Below are 18,636 nucleotides of genomic sequence, written 5' to 3' on the forward strand. Positions count from 1 at the left end.
TTTGTTGACCGGGACCCGATGGGCGGGAACCTACCTTAGTAGGAATGGAATGCATCTGTCTGGGCACTCTAGATAGTAGGTAGATAACCCACCAGTTATCATGTCTCACCTATTTTGTATTACATTCACAGAAGTAATAGATAGGAGAGCTTCAAAACCCCAGAATAGTTAAGTTCTGCCTCATCATGAATTACATATTAACAGCTATACGACCCATAGTGCCCACTGTCTGTTGCACCTGCCAATTCTGCAAATCAGTCTAACATGTTGAGAGTGCTCAGGGAGGAGGCAGGAACGGAAGGCATGGAATCATCCAGATTTGTGTGTGCACCTATATAAATGCCAACACCTATACATACTACCTACATCAATGCCAAAGTCTCAACTCCACCTTTCATGTGTCCTCGTTTGCCTTGATGGCAGGCTCGTTGGCCCTCCAAGATGAGTACATCTACAGTATCGACTATCGGAAACCGCCCTGTCATCAACTATGGTCTTGAACATGATCTCCTTTGCGATCACAGAGGTGCGCCGTATAGATTTCGAGATCAAATCCGTCAACTCCAAAAAACTGCGGAATCAAGCCAGCCGGGTGGGATTGTTGAACAAGCAGATCTTACTACAGCACACCTGCCTCGTCCCAAGATCTTGTTTGAGCCACCTGCCAAGCACGAAGACTATCAAGTTCCAGTTGATCCAGTTGTCTCGGCCCACTCTGTGTTCTCGTTCTTAGGACGAACAAAGCGGTTACGGTTTCCACCTGAATCGCTTGATCTAGGGTATGATACGAGGGGAGAATTTGAACAATATCTGGACGATATACAATCCGCAAGGTCATGCAACATTATCAAAACATGGCTACCACTGGCCCAAGTCAATAACGAGAAGGACGAGGGACTCGAATTTCCGTCCACTGTGTCGCGGTGGCAGACACTGGCCCTCCGTGAGATGGAAGTCGACGAAAAACCATACCCAACACACGATATGGAATCTACTTACAATCACCACATTCTTCCGAAAACATTTACACTAAGACAGATTCGAGAGATTTTTGCCTTGAGAAACGTGAGTGTACCTGAATTTAAAAAGATTCCAAAATAACGCTCTTCAGTGTTCCAACACATACTTGAAGCCTGTATCTCCTCCGCTTTCTCCGGCGTCTGAACCATACGAACCTTTTATGCTCAAACCTGACGTGGCGGTCATAGACCTGACTTCGGAACCAAGTAGTCCAATTGACATGGTAATCGAGAGGTTGCATTCAAATGCAGACAATGACCACCTAGATCCTCAACCTCCTGGCCTGTCGGGCATCTTTAGCTCTCCTCCAACGGCCAGAGCAGCTTTGCTTAGCCCGAAATCGAAGAAACTATCCGAACTCAAGTTGGACCTACCACTGTTATCATCTAGTCCTGAATCTAGCCAGAAACCGAATTCTATGATGGCAACTTTGATGCCTACTGTAATAGATTCTCAAGCAACATTACAACCTGAAGTTGAGCAAGAAGGAATTTTCGAAGAAGCATTTCAAACTTTCTTAGACAGCAAGCATTATGAAGCAAATCGACGACTGGAACAAGAACGATTGAATCCAGCGGATGCGTTGTTGCGTTTGCCAATACCGGCAGCCGATTTTGATATACCCAATCCTGAGTGGAGTACCCATCTATCAAGCTCAAAAGAGCAGTTCAGGTGGCTAGTTCAACAGCTATCTTCTGCCTTTCATCTCCCATTTCTGGAAGACGTGAGTCGTCTCGACTCATCACTCAAATGGACACCCATACCCCCTGGAAGCGGAAGGATATCGTTGACTGAAACAATGATCCAACTAGGTTCTCTCAGTAGAGAGTTACTGAGCTTACAGCCTCCCCAGTTGTGCAGTCAAGATTATGCCGTTCCACGACCAAAGCCAATGATATTTCAACTCTTGTCTGACGAAGATATCGAACAAGAAGCTCATGCTAATATTATAGTCTCTCATCAAGATTTCTCAAAAGAGATTCCCACCAACAAAGGTGACGAGCCTTCTAACATGTCGTCTCTGGATGATCTACTAGGATCACGGCGTCAGACTCTGGGGAGCCAGATTGATGGCAATGGAAAGAAGCGGTTATTGGCCGACACTAATTCAACTACTTCAAGCAGTCTATTATTCAATTTCATGCAACTCCGTCAACCGAAAAGATCCAAAACCAGGAGTGATACTCCTCTGCCAACTGTACAATTCACACCAAGGCCTCAGTCAAACAAAACAAACGTATGCAGCAATATGCAAGAAGTTGCACCAAAGGCGTTGAAGGATGCCCCCGCTCCTCTCGTGAACATGCCTGGAGAGAATTGTCGTTACATTATCTCAATGGACCTGAGCCGTAACATTTTGTCTTTCATTGAGAGATCCTGGCCGCATGTTGAGCTTATCGATCGAGACTTCACCCAGCACAACACTGTTACTTGGTCCCCAGGATCAACCCAGAGAATTGAATCGATTTCACCATTGGCTTTTGAGGCTGATGTGTCTCTGTGTCCCGCTGCTGGCCTGATCATGACTACCATACTCAGAGTCAAACAGAAGCCTCTTCCCGGGTCAACCACTCTGTCGTCGTTTCGTGAGCGCGTAAAGCTTGTGGGTGAGAAATACGAATGTCTCTATATACTGGTGTCAGAAGCAAACACACAGGGTGAGTATGTTGGATCGCCAAGCGCTTCCGACATAGCTGGTTATGCCGACTTCGTCCGCTTCACCACCAGTCTTCGAGCAGGCATTTCAACTTATTTGGTCTCCGGGGCAGAGGAGACACTTTCGAAGTGGGCATTGTCTATCATGTCTCGTTACTCTTCAGCGGCTCTCCAGTTGGGGCAATTCCTTGACTTTCGTGACAGTCAATGGGATGTGTTCTTTCGTCGTGCTGGTCTCAATATCTGTGCAGCACAAGTTTTGACAAGGCTACTCATGTCTGAATATGGGCAATATGGACTGGCAAACTTTCTTAATATGAGTGTGAGTGATAGGATATCAAAGTATGGGCAAATCATGGGAGGCAAGAGGATACTGAGTAATGTATCAAGTATTTTGGACCAAGAGTGGATGTAGACAGTGACCAGTAGGCTGCCCCAAACCAAACTACAATAAATAGTACAATCTCTTTCAAAGAGGGAATATTCGCCGATAACGATTTTACTTTGTACATACTCTTACCTACCGTTCAATGCTGGCTAATGTATACTTTACGTATCAACATTTGACTTACTATAGGGTAAACACTACGGGCTTTCATCTCACCAAGAAATTCCAAGTCTCACATCGCAGCACAACAGACTTATGCCCACCGAGCTCAGTGAGATTGTTTCTATTGCCCCGATCATTACCGTCTACGTTTCTACATCTAAGAATATTGCCCGAGATTCCGGCCGAGAACCTGATACCCCTGCTCCTTCAGCACACCTCCCACATAGGGCGTGGTAGCGTTCGCGGAGGCAAGACGCCCTGCGAAGTCTTCAACCCAACATAGACAACTCGGCGTGATGGGTTCGTAAGATTGACGGAGCGAGACTGGATGCCGTAGTAATCGGAGATGGTGTGTGTAAGCCAACGCCTGAAAGTTGTTAGTAACCAAGCTCATCTTAACAAGGAGATACTGACTTGAAGGCAGCACTCTCATCATTGCCGAAAGAGTCAAACAGCATGCCTGAGTCTACTGTTTCCTGTGATACCTCACGGTGTGCATGTTTCCATGTCGCCTTCTTCTCTCTTAGCTCCCGCATTGCGCCATTCCTACCGACAAACACGATCTCCTCGTCATCTGAGTCCATCTGATCGGCTGCACTATCACTGTCTTCCTCAGCAGCCTCAGCGCTGGGTGTAACGACAGCCTGCTGGCTAGCTAGGTATTGACGCACAGGCTCCTCCAAAGATCGCACCCAACTGCGCACAACAGGACTACGCTTGGTGGCTTCACGCAAGTCGCGAGGTACCTCGCCGGCGCCAAGGCCCGTGGCACTACCTGACTTGAGCTGTTGCTTCTTGCGCTCAGCTTGAAGTTGAGCAGTTTTATCCTCAACGCGCTGGCGCACGCCACGATCCCAGAATTGAGCAAGCTGATAGGGTACTCGATGGATAGTATGCGTGGGGTGGACTTCGTAATCGGAAGGCAGAGGAGGCTGAACGTTAGGAACGTGCATCAAACGGTCTGGCAAATAATATCATCGATCAGTATAAGGGTTTGTGAGATGATGCAGATCAATGCGTGAACTGCATCCTCGATGATAGCGGCATACCATTCTCCCAGCGACGACGCTGGCGACTACCCTCCTTGCCCTTCAGAACCAGATCGCGCTTTCGCTGGCTGTCCCTCCTAGAGAGAGGGCGCTTTGGAATTGATGTGGGCGCCTCGCGCTCGTCGAAGTCGACATTGCGCTCAGGAGACTTGGGTTGAACTTTGACGGCTTCATCGATGGGTATAGCGAGAGGGATACCAGTTCCACGTGCGACAGGGGAGACGTTGAGGGATTGAAGAGCCGAGAGAGTCCAAGCATCAATATCAATAGAAGAGTTCTTGACTGGCGTCGGAGGCGACTGAACGTGGATAGCGGCCAGAGGAGGATTTGTCGTAGTAGGGGTTGGAGTAGTCGTAGTCGGTTGCTGCTCAGGTGGCGGGACGGAGCTGTAGATAGCCATGTTGATAAGAGTTGCGGGGAGCGTCGATGAGAGGGAACGATAAGAAGCTGTCGGACTCTTTGGAGGGGCTTGCCTCTGAATCAATGTCAAGAACGACAATGTCAATTGAAGTTGGAAAGAAGAACAGGACCGAGGGATCTAGGGCCTTAGGATGGAAGAAAGAAGGAGAATGACTCCGACAGGAGGATGGGATGGGATGGTTTATCGGATCGACGCCATTGGATTGGATGCCTTCGGCTCTCGAAGCCAGGGGCCCCTCCCCTCCATCTCATGGATGGCAATCGAGACGTTCATGACACCAAGTGATTCATCCAACATGTTCAAATGAAAGTAACCAATCAGAGACCGACCGCATCCCACAGGGGGCAAAGCTCAGGACTAAGACTCCCGCATTTGCAGGCCATGCGAGTCACCCGTTCTCCGCGGAGTGGGTGGGGGGTTCTCTAGGCCGTTAGATTAGGGTCAGGATAGGACCCAGCCCATGTCTGCGTCGTGCTCCAACAAAGTGATGATGGTGAGACTCAGGTTAGATTAGTACGGCGTTTTGTTCAATTGGAAAACACAAAAATGGACAGTCGGAGATATTCATGACCCAAGAGTTCTGTTTAGTAGAGAGTTGCCCTGACCCATTATCTCGCGTCGGTGGGCAGATGAGGAATGCAATATCGTCAACCACATGCTTTGGAGCCTGGTGCTGACTTCGAGTCATCAAGGTCCCCGCACATGCTTATGAAGAGGATGACTCCGTTGAGTCATCTTTGGACGTCGCGAGTGTAAGGATAGACGAGAATATACGTATAAAATTCTAAAAGGTACGATATGCAATCCTAGGTAAGACTAAAATACCACCAAGAGACTCGAATGATTCTGGTATATTATATGCTCGCTGTTGACCCCAAACTTGTCTTGTTGTCTAAGATGGATAAGGCAAAACAAAATGATTTATGACTGTTCGGTGCCGTCGTATGTCCTGTGAGGGTTACCGATGCCGCCAGGTTTTAACAAGGGTTGGTTTTCTCTCTGAATGGCACGTTCTTCGCGCTCTTGGATATCGTCCAAATCTTCTTCTGTTTCTGCATATCGCTCAGGATGGCCAGTGAAGGGCCCTGGAAGACCACGCTCCCAGCCTTCGGAGTAGGTTCGGCTGCCTGGTGGTGGCCTTCGGGGGGCGCTCGAATATTCTACAGGCGAGTGAGGTGCGCTGTCAAGATGACCGTTGCCATGTCCGCCACGTTGTCGGGCCATGTACTCGTAGTAGACACCCATGAAAAGGACCGCTCCTTGCATGGATGCAGTGATCAAGTAGATGAACCAGGTGCTCCAACCCTCCCATCCAAGTCTAGCAAACAGGCTTCCGGCGAAAAGGAAACCACCTGGAGTCTGAATGCACATCATAGGGATGCTAAGACTTCCAACATGCTTCAGGTGGTAAGTCATCCAGATCTGTGGTACGTATTGTATAGTAGCCAAAACTGTGGCCATGACACCGAGGAAATTGGCCCAGAACACGAGATGGTCGGGAAGTGCAATAAAGAATACTCCAGTCAAAAAAATCACAATGAGGCCGTGAAGGACACAAACTAGTCCCACCATGACAGCAGTCTGCCATTTGGGTGCGTCTCCGCGCAGGTCCTCTGGTGGAACATTGGCTTGTCTATATCGAAAGAAGATGAGAAAAAGAACGAGACTGTTCACTGGTTAGTTGAAGAAATAAACATGGCCGGATGTGAGGCTAACATGAGGCTGAAGCAAACCCATTGAGCACCAAGCTGAGCAACACCAAGTAGGCCAGCCGTGCATTCAAATTTGCCGAGCTCTTTGCAACATCCTATGGCGGCACGAGACGGCGGAACAGTGAGAATGTTTGCAAAACCGGCGGTAGCAGATGTGGTTCCTAGAAGTACGAAATAGGGAGAGATGCCTTCAGAAGTGCCCCGGGAAATGATGCGATAGTGCTGGGGAAGATAGGACACAAGAATGCCAAGCAAGAGAACACTGTAATATCGGTCAGTACCGAGGATCACTGGCCAAATTCTGAGAGGGTGCGCAATCATACATAGACACGACGAGTTCAAGATATGAGGGCGTCTTAAGACGATCGCATTGGTCGTTTTCTGAGGTGAACACGTCCATGGTTGGTATTGGACGAAGTGCTCAAAGGCAGCTTCGGAAGATGATGGATGAGCTAGGCGTGGAGTTGGCTCAGCAGTCGTTACGAAAGAGCTGGGAAATGATCACGCGGAATCACGAGAGCAGACGAGTGGTCGCCAGGGTCCGGTCTCTTCCAGGAGCTCTGCCCAAAGCTTTGGTTTGAGCACGGGCTGGTGCTGGTGCTGATGTGGAGAGGACGTTGCGCGCCCTACGTTGCTGGGGAGTGACGTATGATGGTTGGTGTCTTGATGGCTCTGTCACAGTCCTAAGAGATGGGTAGTGACGAAATTAGTCAGGCAGAATTCTGCGAAGACGGCGTGCTGTTATTTCTGTCAGTTTAACCTCAAGTGTTATGACCCACCTGGCGAGGCTGTTTCGCGGGGAGGGGGCAGCCCAAACAACCAGGTACTGTAGGCACTAACTGTACTGTATTGACCGGGAAGAAGAGGTTAGACGAGGAATACGAGGTTGCCGATATGCCCTTCTTTTGGCGAGTTGGTTTTATGAGATCATGATTGGTGAAAGATGCAATCGTTGAGACAGTAGAGGTGCAGAGTTTCAAGACACGAAGTATCTTGGTATGTGATGGGATGTGGATGTGAGAGCTGTTTGTTGAGGGCGGGATAGAAGAAGAGTTAAAAAAGGAAGAAAGAAAGAAAAGCCAGAGAATTAAATTTAATATCGACAATTAAAAGGATGGGGTAAATGATAGGCGACGGGTTGAATGTCCAGTCACTTACCGATTGTGCCTTCCTCCCAGTGCCAACCTAAGAAGCGGGTGGCTCAAAGTAGCAACCTTCGATCATCAGCCCTGAGTCGTTCCTGCCTACTAGGGGTGCAATGCCTGTTCAGGCAGGCTACGATGCTACCATCCACTAATTGCTAGACTGGCAGATGAGGAGCAATACTCCTCGGGCCATTTATACTTTACGATCCACGTGTTGATTCGGCAATGCCTGTGGGAGCTTAATTAAATGGCTTTGGGGTAAAATAGTGAACTGTACGCTGCCACAAAGGGTCATTATTCTCAACATGCTTCTCCTCCCACGAGACGGTGTCAAAAGCCTGCCAAGACGGAAAACGGCGATCGTGAGGTGCCGTTTTGGTGTCATTACCCACTGGACCCTGCAGCAAGATACTTGTTTGGATGTGGGAGGCCGCTGAGAGGGCCTTTGTCTACCGGCCCTTGGCGCCAACACATATGACGTTGCTATGAGGATAGACGGTGACATTTAGTTGGTGAGTAAAGTTCCCCTTGTGGTTTGACGATGGCCTCACTTATCTGATCAACAGAGACCAAAAGGACAGGAAATGTAACGTGGGGGACCTTTAACGTTTCAAGATCCAGCTGAAGATTAGTCTAGGATCATGATAAGCGTGTAAGTGATGTGATATGCAGAGATTAAGGTGAAGGATCCACTTCGACTTCCTCCATTTTCTACGTCCATCATCATCTGGCAACATTCAACCACAACTTGTAATATGGATGAGCTCAATCCGGCAATTGAGCTAGCTCTCTCAAATTTAGAGCTGAAGTCGAATGATCCACGGGAGCAGGAAGAAAAAGAGCAGGAGGAACAAGAGCAGGAGCAACAAGAACCGAAGGCACCGTCACTAAACCTCGTCGCTGAAAGCGCATTTGCTCGGCCTCGAAATGACATAGACAACGACAAGCAATCTGCCGCAAGTAAAAAGCAGGACTATTACACAGCAGTTCAATGGACAGCCGACGGCACATCACTCCTCGTCTCTTCCGCCCTCAACTCAATTTCCACCTTTGTGCTCCCTGAAGATCTGCTCGACCCATCAGCCTCTCGTCCGCGACGTCTTGAGTCGCAATCAACAATAACCCTCCCTGAGCCTTCCCAAACAGTTGCCGCAGCCCCCTTCTACTCTCTAGCGGAGCCAAACTCCCAAACTGTACTCGTTGGATGCCGCGATCACCCTCTTCAGCTGTACCACCTCTTCCCTCCTGATGATCATGGTATCGCGTCGCGCTCTGCCCCACTTGCTTCGTATAAGTTAATACGTCGCGAAACAGAAGAGTACATCACTCCCTCGTCTCTTCTTTGGGAAGGTTCCGGGACTCATTTCCTTGTTGGATCGACAAATCGTCTTGATCACTTTGACATGACACGCCCAGGTTCAGACGGCCCGGTGCTTACCATACCTACCATCCCCTCCAAACGCCATATCTCAAAGGGAAACGGCGTTGGCATGAAGGGCACTGTCGCTGCTCTAGCATCTTCGCCTGTCGATGGCAATGGAAACTCTGTTGTTGCAGCGGGGACATGGACGCGGTGGATGGGACTGTACGATGTGCATCGGTCAGACAAGGTCGTGGCTAATTGGTCTCTCCCACGACCAGACGATATAGAGGGAGGTATTGGAGGTCAAGGCATTGTTCAAGTCCGCTGGAGCCCATGCGGCCGTTATCTCATCATCAGCGAGCGTCACGCCTCTGGCATGATCGTATACGATATCCGCGGCACAGGCGAACTTCTCTGCAGCCTTAGAGGACGAAGCGCACCCACGCAGCAGAAGATGTCAGTGGACGTCTTCGCTGGTGATCCTTATGCCGAGTTCCCATCCTTTGAAGTCTGGGCAGGGAATCACGACGGCGGCGTCGCAGTTTGGGAAGGCGTTGGCAGCCAGATTGGTGTCGTAGACCCCTCGTGGAGTTGGAAACCTCATGACGCACCAGTTGGAGGCACGGCTCTGCATTCAAGTGGCTCTGTCGTAGCAACATGTTCGGGAGGATGGGGTTTTGGGGATGATTCTGAAGCTCAGACAGTGTTTGACGAATCCAGTGTCAAGATCTGGTCGATGGGAGGTTGAAGGAACTTCCCATCAGGTGGGATGAATAATATAATATAGCTGACTAAAATGAGGTAAGTACATGAATGGACTGGACTGCCCAGAATTGTGTAACGTGTTGTTAAGACCTCGCGAGATACATGATTCTGCATACCGGCCGACATATATATGTGCACATGGTAAAGAGGGTTATCTCACATTTGAAGAGTCGATAAAGGTTTGAGTCAATGACGCTTGGTTCTTTTGTGCCGTAACTATCTACTAATGAACCCAATATTTCATGGCCGTGTAGCCATCATATCTCGTTATCACCCAAGCGCAAGCCCATCTATTCACCAGACTTGATCTGCTCATTACCGCCCTTCTTTATGGTAAAGCAGCCCCGGATATCAACTCCCAATTGGACCCACAAACGCCATAATAATTCCCAAGCGAAACCATAATCGTGGCCACCGCCGCAGCCTATATATGCGTCGTCCCCTTCCTTTTTTCCGTTGTATTATACAATTAAAACCATCCAGGCCCACGATTCTGTTGCCATAAAGGTCCGCCTCCGTCGCGACGTGGTCCGGGATACGGTTGAACAGGGCTGCTTACATGGCCTGGCGTGCTAATAGCCATTCCTGGTCGTGGTTCTTCTTCGCTTATACGTCCCAGACCGGAATTGTAACCGTGTGGAAAGTCGTCGTCTCTGGTCAACGGGACCTCGTCGTGTTCCATCTGTGTTCCTCCAACAGCCCCCGCCGAGTATCCGTAATTTGATTGGGGATCCCAAGGCTCTGAGTAAGGTCCGTCGTGGTCAATAATTGGATTCATGCTCCGCTGGTCAGTTACGGGGACCGGTGGGGGCGGGGCCATCTTATCGGCTTCCTGCATAGGGGGCACCGGAGCGAAACTATGATTATTCTCTAACGGCGGACTAGGGATATGTTATGTTAGCTAGTTGCTGAAAGAAAAAAAAACTCTGAAAGGGGTCACTGATGGAGACACTTACCCAATACGCTGCACTTGCGGTTGCACGCCTGGTCCCTGGCGCGTATTTCCCTTCTTGCGCTTCCATAGCCAGACTCCAAGGACGACGAGGGCTACAAGAGCAGCTACACCACTGATGGTTCCACCAATAATGGCGCCCGTGTTCCGCGAGTTGTTATCGCCGTCAGTGTCGGGAGCTGAAGCTCCAGAAGAGGCAGACTCGTCAGAATCAGTGGATGAAGGGTCCGCGGTACCAGAAGTTCCGCTTGCGTTGTCGGTTTCGGTTTCGGTCTCTGATGCTGTTGAAGTTTCTGATTCCGTTGACGATGCCTCTGTTGTTGATTCTGATGTTTCCACTGAGGATGTTCCTGTGGGTTCCGTAGTTGCGCTCCCTGTTGTCGATGCCTCTGTGCTTGAGGAATCGGCATCGGACGTCTTTCGCCTCGTTCCTAGTGTCGTCGGTTCTGACAGTGAGGTTACCGGGTCTGTCAGGGGAACGCTCAAGCTAGTAAGTCTAATAGCGCTCTTGCCTGAAGCCGTAGCCACCACGTTTGTCGCCAAACCAGACGTTGAACCACACCCAAATTGAAAGAAACCTCCTTCGAAGCTATTTTTGTAGCATGAATCATCTCCTCGACACGTAAAGACGTATGGATTCAATTCCGTTTGTGGCCCGCTGCCCGCATCCACGCAACCGGTAAACACACCCTGTGTGCAAGATCCTCCATCGGGACAGCACCCCACTGCATCATGATCGACATCAACCACACAATGCGAGCCTGCAGAACAAGTCGCAGGCAGATCTGGGTCACCTCCTATGTAACCACAGATTGTGTTGAATTGCCGTCGCTGTAGAAATGAGTCGTCGGGCGCAGTCGTCGCAAGGAGAGGATATGATGCTGCGTTGATTTCATGAAAGGCGACCGTCTTTGTCGGTTGCGGTAGTACATGGCCTGAAGCGAGATTGACGAAGCTAGAGACGAGGAGAAATGGCGGTAATCGCGCCATCAGATGGGCCGGGGTCATGATTTGCAGGTCGTGATCCCGATCTCAATTAAACATTGTTTGATTGATCGATAAGCTGGGGTGTATTTGGTATTCGTAGTCTGTTCTGTTGATACGATCGCTGGTGAGTTTTGTTGGAGTCTTCTTGTTGGCCGTGGAATCCGAAACTGAAGTTATTAAGAAGGAAGAAACAAGAACAGGACACCACCCTCTGACAGAAGAATAGTATGCGCACGGTCAGATAAAAAAGACGCAACAAGAAAGGCTTGCGATGAGTAACCAATGATGCAACAAAGGGGGGAGAAAGAGGTCAAAGGAGGAAGAAACCAAAGCCCTTGACTTGGACCAAGGGAAGGGGGGTGGTCCTGTGCTGTCCCTGTCCTGTGCTCGACTTTCCTGCCTGTCTTGAATGTAGCACGAGTAACGGGATTACGAGCGAGCCAAGTCTGTGCTGTGCCTCTTTTTCTTTCCGAGTGGATATGAATTAGTTGGCCGTGCAGTGTTTGTTCTGAGCTCTAGTGAAATATGTCGGCGGGTTGCTAGAGCAGAAGAGAAGATAAACTAGGAGAGACCCTGAACGCGCCCGACTTTAGTTTCGAGACGGTTTTGCTGCTTATAGGCCTTGCCTGGGGGATGGGACCTCGTACGCTGCCCTGCCACTCTATATTCCTTCAGAACGGCCGGACTTTCGCCTTTGGGCGTAAGATAAGAGCCAGGATCTTGATTTATAACCAGGATCCCGATTTATAGCCCGTATCGTTAGTAGCCCGTTGACGATCTAGCGAACCAGGAATAGGGAATGGGACTTTTAAAGTGCTGGCAGCCGGAGGCGTTGAACCGGGGTCCGGACTGCGACGGTGTCTCCAGGGGCGACCTCAGGGCCAATTAGATACCAGTAACTGCCCGTTTTGTGAAGATGAAGTGGCTGGGGGTGGCTGGGTTTTAATTGTAAAATCAAGGAAGTTTTCTTGTGCAGGAAACAAGTTGACGGATACGTTTGGAATTACGTGGTAAAAGTAAAATGAACGAAGAGAAGGGGAGAGGGAGAGGCAGAGCATAAGATTATTCCTCGACTGACTTGGCAGAGTAAACATGAATGAAGCAACGACAGGGCAACCGCAAGCGGTTTCTTTGACGTTTGGAATGTGTAGACGAGCTTAGTCTAGTCTGGTTTAGCGGCCACGACACTTTCACTGACGTCTCTGGGACCAACGTGGCAGACTGTCTCAGCTCATCTCATTTCCCTACACCCTCTTCGATGGTGGTCGATCTTTGTGCTGTACATTATTAGTGGCGTCTCTCTTTTACGCATTGCCAAGCCTTTGAATACCGCTTTTATCAATTTAAAAGGCGCCATTCATTAATCAATCAATCCGATCATGTGTTTTTTTCTTCTCTACTATTGTACCGCCCAACACTCTGATGAACTCCATTGTGACACTTTATTTCCTTCTGCTACAGTCTATCGAGCTACCTGACGTGCAACGCCTCAGCTGGCGCCAGGGCCGTTTTGCAGTTGTGGCAGTGTTTCACCTTGCGGCTTCTAAATTGGGCAGGATCCATACGAATTCTGACCTTTGATCCGTATCATCCGCACTTCGCCAACGATTATGAGCATTTGAAAAAATCAATTGTCAAATATTCCTCCGCTCTATGTATCGCATGCTGATATCCTATCACAAACAATCTATACTATGCCAAGCAAAACTTTCCAGCTAATATCCGATATCCAAGCCAAAACTCCACACTTATCGTATGCAAAGGATCAAGCGATCCAATGAATGCACATTCCGCTTACTTAGCTATACCCTTCAGACGACCTGTCTACTGCTACTTGACCGCTTGTCAATAGACAATTCTTCAAGTTGTTGAACTCCAGCCTTGCGAGCTTTCTTGGCTTGCTTCTTCTGCTCCTTCAGTGCCTTCTTTTCCTTGCGGGACAACTTGGGGAACTCGCTCTCTGGTCCACGGAGGACAAAGCCAGGATGCATAATGTTTAGCAATACGAGGGCAATCAAGATCGGTGTAGCATCCAGACCTAGTGGATACCCCTCGTGGATAAGAAGCGTGTTATGCGCGTTAACACCAGGGCCAAATTCAACTAGGCGGTATACGATCCGAGTCTTGACCTTGTCAGCTTGGTAACACGTGAATGGACAATGAATACTTACCACAATCAGCATGAGAACAACCACCATGGTCCAGATGAGCCACTTCATGCGTCCCATACTTCGACCCTCGAGCTGTCGTAGCTTAAAGTAAAAGAAGACAGTGATGCCGCTGAAGACAAGGACAACGGCGAGCTGCAGGGCGACTCCAGCCATGTAGACCTTCATTCCAATATCGATTGTATCGCTATCGGCGTCCGTGTTGGATAGCATGACACCCCCCGTACCTTGCACAAGGAAGAGAATGACATCTAACCAAACGAAAAGGAGTGTCATGCGAACGGCTTTGATACCTAGGAGCTTCTGAGAGGGCATTCCGAAATATACCATGCGCGCTACTCCCATGTAGACAAAAGCGTTGATCCCTGAGTATGTTAGCGATCGTTCTCGTTGTGCTTGTTGAGTAGGTACTTACAAAGGGGGGCAAGTAGGAAAAGGATTTGGCCTACAGTGAGGTACGTGAGATTCTGTTGGTCATGACTTCCAAGAGTCTTGAAAGCGAATGCAATTGTTTCCCAAGTTGCACCCATGATGGCTACCCAGCAGAATCTCTATAAAGCTGTTAGCGACTCAAAGTATATTGATCTTTTATATCGATGTACTTGCCTTTTTGAAGAGAATCGCCTGGGCGAGATGGGCTATGGTAGTGAGGCCGAAGAGCACGCAAAAGGCAAGATTGGCAGCGAAGCTGGGATCGAAGTAGTAGTTGGAGTTGCATGCATCAACTGGAACACGGCCATATTTTCCAGGCACTGCAGTTGTACAAGTAGCCGTCGCTGAAGACGCCGTTGTAGTAGCCGTCATAAGAGTCGTGGTAGACATGGTACAAGTCGTGTGTAAGTGAGATCTTATGGGTGTAGTCTTGTAATGGTTTCAATGGCAAAGTAGGAATTGCTGTTGTAGGTGAGCTTGTTTGATGAAAGCTGTTTTACTCATTCCCATCTCTTCTTTATGTACTCGACAATACATCTGCCCATGGCTTCACTTATACGCTTATTAGACTCCATCTCCCATCAGATTCAGCCCCGGATCTGGAATTAGATGACCCTGAGGTGGTTTCTCAACAGAAAACTCGCTGGCTCGCCAATGCTTACGTCGCATTTGAGTATGAATGTGGCTGTGAAACTCGAAACATATTCAACTGTCCCGACATTCTGTTCCGTCCAAAATTCATAATTGACGAATGGACCAGTCAGGATCTCCAAAGTTGATGATATGTTCCACTCTTCTTCTGCATTGTCGACATCACGGTTGTGGCTTTGGCCAGCCTCATACTCCTTTCAAATCGCGGCTATGCCTTTTAGGGGTTGCTTATTGGCTGGTTCGTCTATTTCCAAGACACAAGTGGGGGATCTCGAGCTTTGAGATCTATTGCTTACTGTCGAATTCATCCGTGAACATGCAACTTTTCTCTTATTATTGTTATTGGCTGACTCGTCTGTTTTTTACTCTTCTAGGAACGTTGAAGCATATGCATTTTCTAGCCGCAGTTTGCGTGGTCTTGGGCTGAGCCTGGTCGCATTTTGATTGTCGGGATTTTGTAGTATTCAATCGAGAAAAATGTCGCTCCTTCAAAGTCAAATAAACTTGATTCACGAGTCTAGATCGTCCAATCCCCAGGCGTTGGCGATTGACAAGCATCTGCAAGTGGTGCCAAGCTTGGTAAAGGACCCTTCTTTTCTCCACTCTAACATTGAACCCTTGAATATCGAGAGAGCGTCGTGACATCTTTCCAGCCTTTCTGGTTGGAGTATCGCCAGGAATATGCCTATGCCTAGTAGAGGATCTTCGGTGCGCGCGCTAAGCTCGGCGCGCGCAATCAAGTTGACACAAAAGATCTGCCATTGGAAGTTGGCACAGCTGCTAAAGTGTCGCGATTAATTTTGGGTAGCAATTACCTTCTCCTGAAACTCCCAAGGTCGCCCTTTCCCACCTTCTCCTTCACTCTCGTGATACCATCAGTGCCAATTATCTGGTCGCCGGAAGCCGATCGACGGGCAACTTGAGTCAAGTCGAATTGATGGTGCACAGGCCCGCTCTTTCCTTTCCCCTCCTTCGTGATTCATCTCCGCATTCTCTCCTCCCTTATATCGTGATAAAGACAAAACAAAGGAGGGAAGGAAACGGGGAATCTCGTTGACCGGTTCTGCCGAACACCCACTACCTACAGTCTCTCGGCCGTTCTGAAGGATCCTGTCACTCCTGACAATTCACCTTCAACCTACAGCTTCGGCGGAGGATATGCTCCTTTGATTGCTTTGCCTACCATCGTCATATTTATTTATTCCTTGCCATCATGCCTATCAAGGTCAAATCAAAGAAGCTCCCCGCTCCTCGGGACGGCAGTCCTATCTCCATCCGTCACGACTACGAAAATGACCTACCAGATATTGGAACTACTGATAGCTTTAGAGAGGTCGTCAAGAAGCTCTCCTTGTAAGTTATCATTGCTACGACCCAATTGACCTTACTAAGACGCTTTGCAGATACTTTGTTGCAGTTATTGAGCTGCCGAGCACCTTTGAACAGCTGAGAACCACAGCTGCGGGGACTTCGTTACGCATCTTGGTGGATCATCTTACTGCGACATGCACCAACCGCGGAATTGTCAATGCTCTGCTGTACGTATTATCCGAACGACATTGGACCAGTGACTGCTTCTTTTTCAATGTTTTCCCTGAACCTTGTATCGCTCTTCTCCCAAATGGTGTTTGTGGCTGCATAACAGCTCCTGTCAGGGGAGCCAATTACATAAATGCTCAACCCATCTGGACCTGACTGCATATGCCGTGCAACTTAAATGCCATACGCTCTCAAATACTTGTGCTTCTCAGCTGACAGAATTCCTACAGTGCCCTCAAGTGGCATTACACCACTGGCTCAGAACATCGTACACTGGGAGAATCGCGTGCCGACGCATGTGAAATCGTTGCATGGCGTTTTCTCACTCGTCTTTCTGAACGTGAGGCAGTTAATTATTGTCTCTACGAAATCCCAGATCTTGACGATGATCACCAAGATGAAGAGGCGGGCAATGACCACGCAGGTGATGAGGAGGCTGGAGAGCATTCGCCTCTCCTGTCTCATATTCGCACTATTGATAATCGCCGACGTGGTCCTGGCCCTGCTGGAAGTAGCATGAAACGCAATCAGCTACTGAGTTCTCTATCCCGCTTGACTATGACATCCGATGACTCGGATGACGAGAATGAAGGTGACCCAACATCTTCTTTTAAGAATTTGAATGCTCTGGAGATTGCAGCCATTGCCGACGCCAAACGGTTCCTCAGTCAACACATTGTACAAAAGATCATCACTGCTATATGGAGCGGTGATATCGTCTTTTGGGACAGCCTATCAGTGCACTCAACCAAAAAAGTCAGGTTCTATAATCCTAGGACAGCAGACCCTTTTTCTCGGCTGCGTGTTCCCAAGTATCTAAAGAGCTGGGAGGTGGTATTCTTCTGCATCTTCCTCGCCCTGTACTACTCTGTTCTCATCATGAGAGATGAGTCCCGTATCACCATCCCTGAGGTGGTCCTGTTCCTCTGGATAGCGGCCTTCTTTTACGATGAGCTTAGTGAGTGGCTTGATGCGGGCTCAATCTTCTATGCTACAGATATCTGGAATTTGTTTGACATGATCATGATCACCATCGGATTTGCCTTTGCAGTTCTGCGTAAGAATCACAGGCTCCCTACAAAATGCAATGCGCTAACTGATGACAGGCATTATTGGTATCGTTCAGAACAAACCGGAGTTCAGTGACCTTGCATTTGACATCTTGGCGCTTGAAGCACTTTTCATGATTCCTCGCATCTTCTCCATCCTCAGTCTAAGCCCTGCTTGGGGTACGCTGATACCCTGCTTGAAGGAGATGGGGAAGGACTTCTTCAAATACATGGTACTTGTTGTCGTTGTTTATTGTGGCTTTCTGACGACCTTTTCGCTCGTGGGTCGTAATGTCTTTGCATTCAAGTCAATGGCTTGGATCTTGACAAAGATATTCTACGGCTCAGCGCCTATTGGCTTCGAGGTGATGAATCAGATCGATCCGTTCTTTGGTCCGCCTCTGATGATCATGTTCATCACACTCTCCAGCTTCCTGTTGATGGGCTCCTTGACTGGTATGCTTTCCAACAGTTTCTCGCGGGTTATCACCCACGCTAAGGAGGAGTATCTGTACGTGTACAGCGTCTATGTCTTGGAGGCGTCGACTAGCAACCGACTCACCCATTTCTACCCCCCCTTTAATCTGCTTGCTCTGGTCATCTTTCGACCCTGGCGCCTGATCTTTACGGCCGACGAGAAGTTCCGTGCCGGGCGTATCATACTTCTCAAGGCTACTCATTGGCCAATTGTTGGCATCATCAAACTTTATGAGATGTATCGCAAGCCTGGAGCGCTGGGTGATGAATTTGCTGGATTCAAGGGCCCGTCGCACTCCTCCCGACGCAACGGTAGACAGCTAATTACCCAGAAGCGATCTACCTCTAGTGTGGGCCGCCCAACACTTGCATCCCCTAGAGGTCGAGCAAACGGCCAGAGTACTGAGCAGCGTGAGGATGATATGGACGCCCCAACTGCCATGGAGGTGCAGCTTAGCGAGTTGAACCGCAAGATTGACCAACTCACCGCAGCTGTTCTGGCGATGCAAGAGAAGCAAGCAGGTGGAAGCGGTGGTGGAAGCTCTAATGCGAGTACCGCCGCCGCCTAACTGCGGTTCTTTTACGATCGGGCCGGTCCGTTGAAGCGCCCGAACATTTGACTTTGTGAATATGGGACCTCTTTCTGCACGGGTCTCATCGGCCGAGGTCAAGAGTGGGTGTGTAAACAGAGGGGCGGGTT

At 49.0% G+C, this 18,636-nt stretch overlaps 7 protein-coding genes across 7 annotated transcripts; 3 read left to right on the forward strand and 4 right to left on the reverse strand.

The window, feature by feature from the left end:
• Positions 1 to 441: 441 nt before the first annotated feature.
• On the forward strand, positions 442 to 3,091 carry FPSE_07240 (uncharacterized protein; the record flags this gene model as incomplete). Its single annotated transcript, XM_009260358.1, has 2 exons — positions 442 to 1,065; positions 1,112 to 3,091. 2 exons carry the CDS (start codon positions 442 to 444, stop codon positions 3,089 to 3,091), a joined length of 2,604 nt encoding a protein of 867 aa, XP_009258633.1.
• A 342-nt stretch (positions 3,092 to 3,433) lies between these two features.
• Positions 3,434 to 4,675, reverse strand: FPSE_07239 (uncharacterized protein; the record flags this gene model as incomplete). The annotated part of the gene is made up of 3 exons (XM_009260357.1): positions 3,434 to 3,593; positions 3,641 to 4,187; positions 4,276 to 4,675. The coding sequence occupies 3 exons, from the start codon at positions 4,673 to 4,675 to the stop codon at positions 3,434 to 3,436; spliced, it is 1,107 nt and encodes a 368-aa protein (XP_009258632.1).
• A 942-nt stretch (positions 4,676 to 5,617) lies between these two features.
• On the reverse strand, positions 5,618 to 6,808 carry FPSE_07238 (uncharacterized protein; the record flags this gene model as incomplete). Its single annotated transcript, XM_009260356.1, has 3 exons — positions 5,618 to 6,362; positions 6,413 to 6,670; positions 6,732 to 6,808. 3 exons carry the CDS (start codon positions 6,806 to 6,808, stop codon positions 5,618 to 5,620), a joined length of 1,080 nt encoding a protein of 359 aa, XP_009258631.1.
• A 1,500-nt stretch (positions 6,809 to 8,308) lies between these two features.
• Positions 8,309 to 9,664, forward strand: FPSE_07237 (uncharacterized protein; the record flags this gene model as incomplete). The annotated part of the gene is made up of 1 exon (XM_009260355.1): positions 8,309 to 9,664. One exon carries the CDS (start codon positions 8,309 to 8,311, stop codon positions 9,662 to 9,664), a length of 1,356 nt encoding a protein of 451 aa, XP_009258630.1.
• A 486-nt stretch (positions 9,665 to 10,150) lies between these two features.
• FPSE_07236 (uncharacterized protein) lies at positions 10,151 to 11,641 on the reverse strand (the record flags this gene model as incomplete). The annotated part of the gene is made up of 2 exons (XM_009260354.1): positions 10,151 to 10,562; positions 10,638 to 11,641. 2 exons carry the CDS (start codon positions 11,639 to 11,641, stop codon positions 10,151 to 10,153), a joined length of 1,416 nt encoding a protein of 471 aa, XP_009258629.1.
• Positions 11,642 to 13,431: 1,790 nt separating this feature from the next.
• FPSE_07235 (uncharacterized protein) lies at positions 13,432 to 14,318 on the reverse strand (the record flags this gene model as incomplete). The annotated part of the gene is made up of 3 exons (XM_009260353.1): positions 13,432 to 13,743; positions 13,792 to 14,153; positions 14,204 to 14,318. 3 exons carry the CDS (start codon positions 14,316 to 14,318, stop codon positions 13,432 to 13,434), a joined length of 789 nt encoding a protein of 262 aa, XP_009258628.1.
• A 1,766-nt stretch (positions 14,319 to 16,084) lies between these two features.
• Positions 16,085 to 18,505, forward strand: FPSE_07234 (uncharacterized protein; the record flags this gene model as incomplete). The annotated part of the gene is made up of 4 exons (XM_009260352.1): positions 16,085 to 16,224; positions 16,275 to 16,409; positions 16,641 to 17,467; positions 17,517 to 18,505. The coding sequence occupies 4 exons, from the start codon at positions 16,085 to 16,087 to the stop codon at positions 18,503 to 18,505; spliced, it is 2,091 nt and encodes a 696-aa protein (XP_009258627.1).
• Between the last annotated feature and the right edge of the window lie 131 nt (positions 18,506 to 18,636).

Source organism: Fusarium pseudograminearum, chromosome 3 (assembly GCF_000303195.2).
Source record: "Fusarium pseudograminearum CS3096 chromosome 3, whole genome shotgun sequence".
NCBI lineage: Eukaryota > Fungi > Ascomycota > Sordariomycetes > Hypocreales > Nectriaceae > Fusarium > Fusarium pseudograminearum.